At 52.1% G+C, this 12,244-nt stretch overlaps 1 protein-coding gene across 1 annotated transcript in view; it reads left to right on the plus strand.

The window, feature by feature from the left end:
- Positions 1–2,298, plus strand: part of LOC147120607 (1-phosphatidylinositol 4,5-bisphosphate phosphodiesterase delta-4-like) — a 47,086-nt gene extending 44,788 nt beyond the window's left edge. Inside the window, exons 4-5 of the mRNA XM_085983864.1 lie at positions 770–919; positions 1,592–2,298. Of these exons, the coding sequence (XP_085839990.1) occupies positions 770–919; positions 1,592–1,689 (248 nt within the window). The 3' untranslated portion in view covers positions 1,690–2,298. The remainder of the gene's footprint in view (positions 1–769; positions 920–1,591) is intronic.
- Positions 2,299–12,244: the final 9,946 nt, after the last annotated feature.

The following is a 12,244-nucleotide window of genomic DNA, read 5'->3' on the forward strand; positions in this document are numbered from 1 at the left end:
AAAGCTCCCTCTACACTGTCCCATCAAACACTCCTAGGGCAGGTACAGCACAGGTTAGATACAGAGTAAAGCTCCCTCTACACTGTCCCATCAAACACTCCCAGGGCAGGTACAGTACGGGTTAGATACGGAGTAAAACCGCAGAGAGAGGATACTTTCATCCCCTCAATCTGGGCTGGAATCAAAGCCAAGCAGTGTAACTCACTGCCAACCGAAACAGAGGTCTGGTTTTATTGTAATTACATGTTGCCATCAGCAGGCGGCGATGTCGCACCATCTATAGCGTGAAACGACTCCACCTATTGGCGGAAACATAAAACTACAACCACTGAAGGTCCTGCCAATGTGTGAGTGTTCTGTTTCTGAATGTGAGTGTTGTGTTGTGTGAGTGTTGTGTGAGTGTGGTGTTGTGTGTGTGAGTGTTTTGTGTGTGAGTGTGTGTGTGAGTGTTGTGAGTGTGTATGTGTTGTGTGTGAGTGTTGTGTTTGTGTGAGCCTGAATGCAGTCTGGTTTTGACCTGGATATGGAGGAGTTGATGTCTGTGAGCACCAAAAGACAATCCAAAAGGGAATTGGACAGATGTTTGAAAAGGAAAGAAAAATGACCGGGCTCTGGGGAAGAGCAGGGGAGTGGGATTCATTGGATAGCTCTACCAAAGAGCCGGCAGAGGCACGATGGGCTGAACGGCCTCCTTCTGTGCTGTATGATTCTACGTTGTGTACTCTCTCACCCTGATGGTCACCAGCTTCCCTCTTGCTGCCCTCACCAGGCTTTAACCCCGTGTGGTCTGAGACTCTGAGTTTTATCGTCCATGTCCCTGATCTCGCTCTGGTCCGATTCGTGGTCGAAGATTATGACTTGGCTTCGAAGAACGACTTTGTGGGGCAGTACACGCTACCCTTCACCACGATAAAGGAAGGTGAGACTCCCGCCCGCCTGTTAACCCTTTACTGACATAAAGAAAGGACTCGTGTTTCTCCAGCGCCTTTCACCACCTCACGACGTCCCGAAGTGCTTCACAGCCAATGAAGTACTTTGTTTTTGAAGTGTAGTCACTGTTGTTATGTGGGAAACGCGGCAGCCAATTTGCACACAGCAAGCTCCCACAAACAGCAATGTGACAATGACCAGATAAACTGTTTTAGTGATGTTGGTTGAGGGATAAATATTGGTCCAGGATACCGGGGAGAACTTTTAAGGGGAAGCTAGATAACTACACGAGGGACAAAGGAAGAGAAGGATATGGTGATGGGGTGAGATGAGGTCGAGTGGGAGGAGGCTCATGGGGAGCATTAACACCGGCACGGACCAGTTGGGCCGAATGGCCTGTTTCTGTGCTGTGCATTCAGTGTAATTCTTTGAAATAGTGCCGTGGGATCTTTTACACGACTCTTCCGAAAGACTGTACCTCCGACAGCACAGCCACATCCCAAGGGGAGGGGAGGAGGGGAGAGGCGGAGGGAGGGGAGGAGGGGAGAGGCGGAGGGAGGGGAGGAGGGGAGGCGGGGAGGAGAGAAGGTGAAGGGGAGGGGGCCATGTCTTAACTCTTCTCCGCGAGATCCTCACTCTCTAACGTCTCTTTCCCCTGCAGGTTACCGCCACATTCACCTGCTCTCGAAGGACGGGACGGGAATCGCTCCCTCCTCCTTGTTCGTCCACACCAGGATCACCGAGACCGCAGGAAGATAGCAAGTGTCGATCTCAGCATGGAGGAGATTGATCCTGCCTCTTACCGTCCTCTCGTCCCTCACCCCCGCCAGACCCACCCCGGATAGATTTTATAGCCATGTATAGATTCACTGGGATTTTTTATATATATATATATATATATGTTAATGTTATTTATACCTTAGCTGTGAGTTGCTCCCGTTTCAAAAACACGTTAACGAGTTGCTGGTCACTGCGGGAGGCCAGAGTTCAGCAGCGGTGAGTTGAAGGGTCAATGGCTAACGATCACCGTTAAAACGGTAAGAGGCATGTTCATCGGAAAAATCAGCCGGGCATGTTTCCCTGGGGAGTTTCGACGCTCTGCAGCCGGATTCCGATCCCGATTCCAGGTTCTTCTTTTTTCCCGGGCGGGGGGGAGCGGGCATGGCGAGATTCGGTGCCATCGCCGATCGGTGGGTCGTGCCTGGCTGGGCAGTGCCAGGTGGAGCCTATCGGCGTGGCAGCACGCCCGCTTGGCGATGGAGGCCGTCAATCCGCTAGCCCAAGGTCGGGCGATCAGTTTGCTGCTTAGATTTACAACTGAACGAAGCAGCTGCCATCAGGGGCAGAGTGTAACGCGAGTCCGAGGAGAAAGAGTGGGTGGGTGGGTGGGGGGGGTAGCTGAAGAGACGGGTGGGGGGCGACCCTTCAATCCCAGTACAGCTCACAAGAGAGGAGCAAAACCGGAGGCCAGGCTGTGCAGAGAATCCCCCGGCATATTAAATGGGTGGGTAGTGTCTGATAGGGGAGAGTGTCCATGTGCTGTGGGGGAGATTAAATGGGTGGGCAGAGTCTGTGATAGGGGAGAGTGTCCATGGGTTGTGGGAGGAGATTAAATGGGTGGGTAGAGTCTGTGATAGGGGAGAGTGTACATGGGCTGTGGGAGGAGATTAAATGGGTGGGTAGAGTCCATGATAGGGGAGAGTGTACATGGGCTGTGGGAGGAGATTAAATGGGTGGGTAGAGTCCATGATAGGGGAGAGTGTACATGGGCTGTGGGAGGAGATTAAATGGGTGGGTAGAGTCCATGATGGGGGAGAGTGTTCATGGGCTGTGGGAGGAGATTAAATGGGTGGGTAGAGTCTGTGATAGGGGAGAGTGTACATGGGCTGTGGGGGAGATTAAATGGGTGGGTAGAGTCCATGATAGGGGAGAGTGTACATGGGCTGTGGGGGAGATTAAATGGGTGGGTAGAGTCCATGATAAGGGAGAGTGTACATGGGCTGTGGGAGGAGATTAACTGGGTGGGTAGAGCCTGTGATAGGGGAGAGTGTACATGGGCTGTGGGAGACGATTAACTGGGTGGGTAGAGTCCATGATAGGGGAGAGTGTACATGGGCTGTGGGAGGAGATTAAATGGGTGGGTAGAGTCTGTGATAGGGGAGAGTGTACATGGGCTGTGGGAGACGATTAACTGGGTGGGTAGAGTCCATGATAGGGGAGAGTGTACATGGGCTGTGGGAGGAGATTAAATGGGTGGGTAGAGTCCATGATAGGGGAGAGTGTCCATGGGCTGTGGGAGGAGATTAAATGGGTGGGTAGAGTCCATGATAGGGGAGAGTGTCCATGGGCTGTGGGAGGAGATTAAATGGGTGGGTAGAGTCCACGATAGGGGAGAGTGTCCATGGGCTGTGGGAGGAGATTAAATGGGTGGGTAGAGTCTGTGATAGGGGAGAGTGTACATGGGCTGTGGGGGAGATTAAATGGGTGGGTAGAGTCCATGATAGGGGAGAGTGTACATGGGCTGTGGGAGGAGATTAACTGGGTGGGTAGAGCCTGTGATAGGGGAGAGTGTACATGGGCTGTGGGAGACGATTAACTGGGTGGGTAGAGTCCATGATAGGGGAGAGTGTACATGGGCTGTGGGAGGAGATTAAATGGGTGGGTAGAGTCTGTGATAGGGGAGAGTGTACATGGGCTGTGGGGGAGATTAAATGGGTGGGTAGAGTCCATGATAGGGGAGAGTGTACATGGGCTGTGGGAGGAGATTAACTGGGTGGGTAGAGCCTGTGATAGGGGAGAGTGTACATGGGCTGTGGGAGACGATTAACTGGGTGGGTAGAGTCCATGATAGGGGAGAGTGTACATGGGCTGTGGGAGGAGATTAAATGGGTGGGTAGAGTCTGTGATAGGGGAGAGTGTACATGGGCTGTGGGAGACGATTAACTGGGTGGGTAGAGTCCATGATAGGGGAGAGTGTACATGGGCTGTGGGAGGAGATTAAATGGGTGGGTAGAGTCCATGATAGGGGAGAGTGTACATGGGCTGTGGGAGGAGATTAAATGGGTGGGTAGAGCCCGTGATAGGGGAGAGTGTCCATGGGCTGTGGGAGGAGATTAAATGGGTGGGTAGAGTCTGTGATAGGGGAGAGTGTACATGGGCTGTGGGAGGAGATTTAATGGGTGGGTAGAGTCCATGATAGGGGAGAGTGTACATGGGCTGTGGGAGGAGATTAAATGGGTGGGTAGAGTCCATGATAGGGGAGAGTGTACATGGGCTGTGGGAGGAGATTAAATGGGTGGGTAGAGTCTGATAGGGGAGAGTGTCCATGGGCTGTGGGAGGAGATTAAATGGGTGGGTAGAGTCCATGATAGGGGAGAGTGTACATGGGCTGTGGGAGGAAATTACATGGGTGGGTAGAGTCCATGATAGGGGAGAGTGTCCATGGGCTGTGGGAGGAGATTAAATGGGTGGGTAGAGTCCATGATAGGGGAGAGTGTACATGGGCTGTGGGAGGAGATTAAATGGGTGGGTAGAGTCCATGATAGGGGAGAGTGTACATGGGCTGTGGGGGAGATTAACTGGGTGGGTAGAGTCCATGATAGGGGAGAGTGTACATGGGCTGTGGGAGGAGATTAAATGGGTGGGTAGAGTCCATGATAGGGGAGAGTGTACATGGGCTGTGGGGGAGATTAACTGGGTGGGTAGAGTCCATGATAGGGGAGAGTGTACATGGGCTGTGGGAGGAGATTAAATGGGTGGGTAGAGTCCATGATAGGGGAGAGTGTACATGGGCTGTGGGAGGAGATTAAATGGGTGGGTAGAGTCCATGATAGGGGAGAGTGTACATGGGCTGTGGGAGGAGATTAAATGGGTGAATACAGAGGGGGAGCCGCACAGATTCACCAGAATGATACCGGGGCGAAAAGGGTTAAATTATGACGACAGATTGCACAGACTGGGCTTGTATTCCACTGAGTTTAGAAGATTGAGGGGTGATCTGATCGAGGTGTTAAAATGTTAAGAGGGTTTGATAGGGTAAATATAGAGAGAAACTATTTCCTCTGGTGGGGGAAATCCAGAAAGAGGGACACAACCTTAAAATTAGAGCTCGGTCATTGAGGGGGGAGAATCAAAGGGTTGTGGAACTCTCACCCTCTAAAAGGCTGTGGAGGCTGGGGGTCGATAGATTATTGTTGGGTAAGGGTATCGAGGGATATGGAACCAAAGCGGGCTGAATGGCCTCCTCCTGTTCCTGTGTAACAGGCTCGAGGGGCTGAATGGCCTCCTCCTGTTCCTGTGTAACAGGCTCGAGGGGCTGAATGGCCTCCTCCTGTTCCTGTGTAACAGGCTCGAGGGGCTGAATGGTCTCCTCCTGTTCCTGTGTAACAGGCTCGAGGGGCTGATTGGCCTACATAAGAACATAAGAAATAGGAGCAGGAGTAGGCCAATTAGCCCCTCGAGCCTGCTCCACCATTCAATAAGATCATGGCTGATCTGATCCTAACCTCAAATCTTCTATCACTCTCCATCCACCCGAACCCATGTGATCTCCCGGAAGAGGCGAAAAACCAGATAAAAGACCCAATGGCCAATTTGGGAGAAAAAAATCAGGGAAATTCCTCTCTGACCCATCTAGGCGATCGAAATTCTTCCAGGAGATCACTCTGTCCCTATATTTTCTACGGTACTTACCTTCTGTAAAGGCAATATCCACCCCAGCCAGGAACAGGAATAAAACCATCTCCTGAAATCTAACATGGAATTAGAACACAGCAGGAGCAGAACAAGGCTACACAGCCCCTGGGTGGGTAGAGTCCTGTTCCTGTGTAACAGGCTCGAGGGGCTGAATGGCCTCCTCCTGTTCCTGTGTAACAGGCTCGAGGGGCTGAATGGCCTCCTCCTGTTCCTGTGTAACAGGCTCGAGCGGCTGAATGACCTCCTCCTGTTCCTGTGTAACAGGCTCGAGGGGCTGAATGGCCTCATCCTGTTCCTGTGTAACAGGCTCGAGGGGCTGAATGGCCTCCTCCTGTTCCTGTGTAACAGGCTCGAGGGCTGAATGGCCTCCTCCTGTTCCTGTGTAACAGGCTCGAGGGGCTGAATGGCCTCCTCCTGTTCCTGTGTAACAGGCTCGAGCGGCTGAATGACCTCCTCCTGTTCCTGTGTAACAGGCTCAAAGGGCTGAATGGCCTCCTCCTGTTCCTATGGAGAGGGAGCGGTGGCTGGATATTCATTCGTGGGGTGCATCGGCGATGAGCCTGATCCAGTCCCCCGCCTGATGTCCACACACAGACAGGATTCATTGAACAGCAATCTGGGGTGCGATCATTGTCTGATTTTTGTTTGATCTCTCCACTCAACCCCACTGCCCCCACCCCACTGCCCCCACCCCACTGCCCCCCCCACTGCCACCCCACTGCCCCTACCCCCACTGCCACCCCACTGCCCCCCCCCACTGCCCCCACCCCACTGCCACCCCACTGCCCCTACCCCCACTGCCACCCCACTGCCCTGCCCCCACTGCCCCACCCCCACTGCCCCCACACTGCCCCACCCCCCACTGCCCCCCACTGCCCCACCCCCCACTGTCCCCCCCACTGCCCCCACACCCACTGCCCCCCCACTGCCCCGCCCCCACTGCCCCCCCACTGCCCCGCCCCCACTGCCCCACCCCCCACTGCCCCCACACCCACTGCCCCCCCACTGCCCCACCCCCCACTGCTCCCCCACTGCCCCACCCCCCACTGCCCCACCCCCCACTGTCCTCCCCACTGCCCCCACACCCACTGCCCCGCCCCCACTGCCCCACCCCCACTGCCCCACCCCACTGCCCCGCCCCCACTGCCCCACCCCCACTGCCTCCACCCTCACTGCCCCCACCCCCACTGCCCCCACCCCCACTGCCCCCTCCCACTGCCCCTACCCCCACTGCCCCACCCCACTGCCCCCTCCCACTGCCCCTACCCCCACTGCCCCCCCACTGCCTCCACCCTCACTGCCCCCACCCCCACTGCCCCACCCCACTGCCCCCACCCCCACCCCACTGCCCCACCCCCCACTGCCCCACACCCCACTGCCCCCCCCACTGCCTAACCCAGTGGCCACTGAGTCCAATTGTGGGGCTCCAATAAACACAACCCTGGCTGAGTTCAGCTAACGTAGCACGGACCGGGGATCGATCCTTGCTCTCCGCGCCCGCCCTTTAACCTCGAGAAGGTGTGAAGATTGTTATTCTCGCTGATAGACTGGGAAACACTCTGGGCAGAGAAGGTGCTGGTGGAAACAGCGGAGAGACGCTTTAGAAATTACTGCCAACCTCCTTCAGCACGGGCAGTTTGTGTGTTTCTGTAATGAGATACTGGTTTGGGTGAATGGGGAAACTGTCACAGGACAGTCCTGGGGTGGGGGGGTGGGGGGCGGTGCGGGCTGGTGGGGCGGGCTGGTGGGGCGGGGGTACACATTCATACACCTGTGGCCGAGAGTCTCAAGCTTTCTCTGGATGTGATTGTCCCTGGCTGGAGTTGAGTGGCTGCGATCAGGTCCCCCATTGTAGAGGGGCTCTCTCCATCAGGCCCCCATTATAGAAGGGCTCTCTCCATCGGGGCCCCATTATAGAGGGATCTCTCCATCAGACACCCATTATAGAGGGCTCTCTCCATCAGACCCCCATTATAGAGGGGCTGTCTCCATCAGACCCCCATTATAGAGGGGCTCTCTCCTACGGACCCCCATTATAGAGGGGCTCTCTCCATCGGACCCCCATTATAGAGGGATCTCTCCATTGGACCCCATTATAGCGGGGCTCTCTCCATCGGACCCCCATTATAGAGGGGCTCTCTCCGTCAGACCCCCATTATAGAGGGATCTCTCCATTGGACCACCATTATAGAGGGATCTCTCCATCGGACCACCATTATAGTGGGGCTCTCTCCTACGGACCCCCATTATAGAGGGGCTCTCCATCGGACCCCCATTATAGACGGGATCTCTCCTACGGAACCCCATTATGGAGGGATCTTTCCATCGGACCCCCATTATAGAGGGGCTCTCTCCATAGGACCCCCATTATAGAGGGATCTCTCCATAGGACCCCCATTATAGAGGGATCTCTCCATCGGACCCCCATTATAGAGGGATCTCTCCATAGGATCCCCATTATAGAGGGATCTCTCCATCGGACCCCCATTATAGAGGGATCTCTCCATCGGACCCCCATTATAGAGGGATCTCTCCATCGGACCCCCATTATAGAGGGGCTCTCTCCTACGGACCCCCATTATAGAGGGGCTCTCTCCATCGGACCCCCATTATAGAGGGATCTCTCCATCGGACCCCCATTATAGAGGGATCTCTCCATCGGACCCCCATTATAGAAGGGTTCTCTACATCGGACCCCCAATGATAGAGGGATCTCTCCATCGGACCCCCATTATAGAGGATCTCTCCTACGGACCCCCATTATAGAGGGATCTCTCCTATGGACCCCCATTATAGAGGGATCTCTCCACTGGACCCCCATTATAGAGGGGTTCTCTCCATCAGACCCCCATTATAGAGGGCCTCTCCCCATCAGACCCCCATTATAGAGGGGATCTCTCCATCGGACCCCCATTATAGAGGGATCTCCCCATCAGACCCCCATTATAGAGGGATCTCTCCATCAGACCCCCCATTATAGAGGGGATCTCTCCATCCGGACCCCCCATTATAGAGGGGATCTCTCCATCCGGACCCTGAATCCATCAGGGTCTGTCCATTGAACCCCATTACAGACAAGGTGTGTCTATCAGATCAGACTCTGTCTATTGGACCCTGTGTGTGTAGAGGTGCGCAGGTCAGTCTGCCCCTCCAGGTTTCCGTGTAATGGAGGCAGGGTTGGGGTGAAAGGGTTAAATTACGAGGACAGGTTTCACAGACTAGGCTTGTATTCCCTTGAATATAAAAGATTAAAGGTGATCTAATCGAGGTGTTTTAGATGAATAAAGCATTTGACAGGGTAGACAGTGAGAAACTATTCACTCTGGTGGGGGTGGGGGGGGGAGTCCAGAACAAGGGGGCAGACCTTTAAAACTAGAGCCAGGCCGTTCAGGGGTGATGTCAAGAAGCACTTCTTCACACAAAGGCTAGTGGAAATCTGGAACTCTCTCCCCCAAAAAGCTATTGAGGCTGGGGGTCAATTGATAATTTCAAAACTGAGATTGATAGATTTTTGTTGGGCGAGGGTATTAAGGGATATGGAACCAAGGCGGGTAAATGGAGTTAATCTACAGATCAGCCATGATCTGATTGAATGGCGGAACAGGCTGGAGGGGCTGAATGGCCGCCTCCTTCTCCTATTTCTTATATTCTTAGAACGTTCATTGTCGAATGGCGGGCTGGAGGATGCCGATGCAGAACGGATGGTTTTCACGATTTTGTCACGCTGATTTTGCCACGCTGATTTTGCCTCAGTCCTGCCGAACCCACGAGCGCTCGCTCTTCCGTCCACTGTTAAGAGACAGCAGCTTGCAGCCAACGGCAGCTAAGCTCATTGACTCACCCACCTCTCCCCCCCCCCCCCCCCGCCACGAACGTGGCCTTGCGGTTACCTGTAGCCCAGTTCCTTGCAAACCCCGTACCGTCCCCGAGTGTGTCACATGGCTCGGCCCTGTGTACATCTCCACATACGTCCTGGCAACAAATTAAACATTAAAAATGTTGGTATTCAATCTGTGCTGGCTTCAGGTTATTGATTTATTGCACTTACTCTGCAAGGGCACCAGGCCTCTGTCTACATTTATCCCAATATAAACTGAATGGTGCCATTTTAAAGGGGTTGTTCCCTTTAATTTTTTTTTGGTGCGCGGCCCATTCAAAATACCGCACATGCGCGGTTTTTCCTATTTAAAAGCTGGTCAGCCGGCTGCGTGGGAGCTGCAGAGCGCAGCGTGTCCGCACAGCTTACAGGGAACGTTGGTTGCCGGCAATGCTCCCCATGAGCTGCGCTCTGTTCCGCGCGGCCTGTTTCTTTTAATGCACGGTCCCTTTAAATTTCTGCCCCGTGCGCGGTGTTTCCTACGGCAAAGCCGGTGAGCGGCCTGCGCGGGACCTTTCCCATTAGGGAACATCGGCTGCAGGAACAGAGAGACCCGCTTAAGAGGCATATGCGACCCTCGGCTTTATTAAAAAGGAAGAGAGACTTGCATTTCTATAGCACCTTTCACAACCCACCGGACATCTCAAAGTGCTTTACAGTCAATGAAGTACTTTTTGAAGTGTAGTCACTGTTGTAATGTAGGAAACGTGGCAGCCAATTTGTGCACAGCAAGCTCCCACAAACAGCAATGTGATAATGACCAGATCATCTGTTTTTGTTTATGTTGGTTGAGGGATAAATATTGGCCAGGACACCAGGCTTCAGAATAGTACTGTGGGATCTTTTACATCCACCTGAGAGGGCAGACGGGGCTTCGGTTTAACATCTCATCCGAAAGACGGCACCTCTGACAGTGCAGCACTCCCTCAGCACTGCACTGGAGTGTCAGCCTACCTTTATGTGCTCACGTCTCTGCAGTGGGACTTGAACCCACAACCTTCTGACTCACGCGAGTGTGCTACCAACTTTTTAAAAATTAATATACTTTATTGAACATTAAGAACATTTACAACATCGTGATCATTTCATTGTATGATACAAATCAATTCCGCCGCTCTGCACAGCCATTCCGCCACCACATTTTAACATCAAAACCTGAAGTTTAATTTGTCTCCTGTAACATATATTAATCGATTGTACTTTAAAAATTGGTTGTAAAATACTTTCCTTAAATTCCTTTCTGAATAAAACATTCACAGAGCCTTATAATGATCTTTCAGCTTATATTTAAAATACTCTTTTAGATTGATTCTCCTCCCCTTAAAAAACAGAGCATTCCTTCTTTGCACAATCACGAATCTAGCCAAACTGAACATTAAATTAATTGCCGCTCCGCTAGACTCGGGCAGACTCTCCTGCAATCCCCATCTCAAAATTGAGTCCCACAGGATTCCCATTCTCGCTCTTCGGTCCCCACCCAGCAAAAAAGCTTCACACAACTGTCGAACATAGTACTTAAAGTCATTTAACTGCGGACATAACACCAGTAAATGGGACAGAGTCTCATCCTGTGTCCCACACATTGGGCAAGTTGCCGCCTCCACTCGTCCAATCTTGCACAAGACCGTCATGGTAAAAATCTGGTTATGAGCCCATTTGAAATCCAGTTCAATCCATTCTGGACATTTAAAATTCGCCCACACTCCCTTCCAAATCCTGTTGAAGTCCAGCTGTGGGTATATACTCTGCCAAAACTCCTGACCAGCAGGTGTCTTGAATCTCCATTCTCTAAATACCTCATAGAAATCTCGAATATTATAGTTGTCAAATTGGACCAACTCTCCCCCTTTCTCCAGTACAAAGCTTGGAAAAGTGGGACGCATTTTACTTCCTTTGGAGATTTCCGCATTTATTTCTTCCATCCAATCCTGTGGCATTGCCCTCACAATCTTCTCATACATGATTCCTATTGCTTTTCCCTCTACCTCCTGATCCTCCTCCCACACCATGTCCCTCACTATCGCTTCCGGCAACCAACCTGGAATCACCTCGTATAATACATCTTTCACAGATATAATTCCAGCTTTTATAAAAGCTTGATTAAATAAAACCTCTCCTTCGATGTTGATCCACCTGTTCAAAAATAAGGGCTGTTCTAAAAATTCCTCAGCCCCCTTGGGCATAAACCGCACACTTTTTAAAAATTGGGCCCAAGTCTCTACAACCCCCTTATAAAACCTAGGGAGAAGCTTAATCGATTTCAAAAACATATTATTGTATTCCATATACAATATCCCCTGCCCTCCTATCCCGCTTCATTTAAAAAAATGCTCAAAACAACTCTTCCAAAAACTTGTATTTGACTTCTGAAGAAATCCCTTCACCCATTTGATTCTAAAGGATTTTTTCTTCAAATCAATATCTGGGAAATTGAGTCCTCCCTGATTTCTCCGTCCAATGATGGTATTGTAAGCCACCAAGGCTGGTTTCCCTTCCCATAAAAACCTCACACAAGCCTCTCGGATGGACTTTTCCGCCCACTCAGGAATATCCTTCACCGTCAATAAGTACCATAGCTTAGATAGCAGGAGAGCAGACACCACTGTCGCTCTTCCTTGCACTTTCAACCACCTTCTTTCCCATCTTCCCAAAATCTTTTAAATTTTCATAACCTTCGGTTCCCAATTTAATCGATCCACTTCATCCCTGTCTATCTTGCACCCCATATGCACCCCCAGAACT

This window comes from Somniosus microcephalus, chromosome 4, assembly GCF_052327205.1.
Source record: "Somniosus microcephalus isolate GS21.2 chromosome 4, FLI_Smic_1.0, whole genome shotgun sequence".
Classification (NCBI taxonomy): Eukaryota; Metazoa; Chordata; class Chondrichthyes; order Squaliformes; family Somniosidae; genus Somniosus; species Somniosus microcephalus.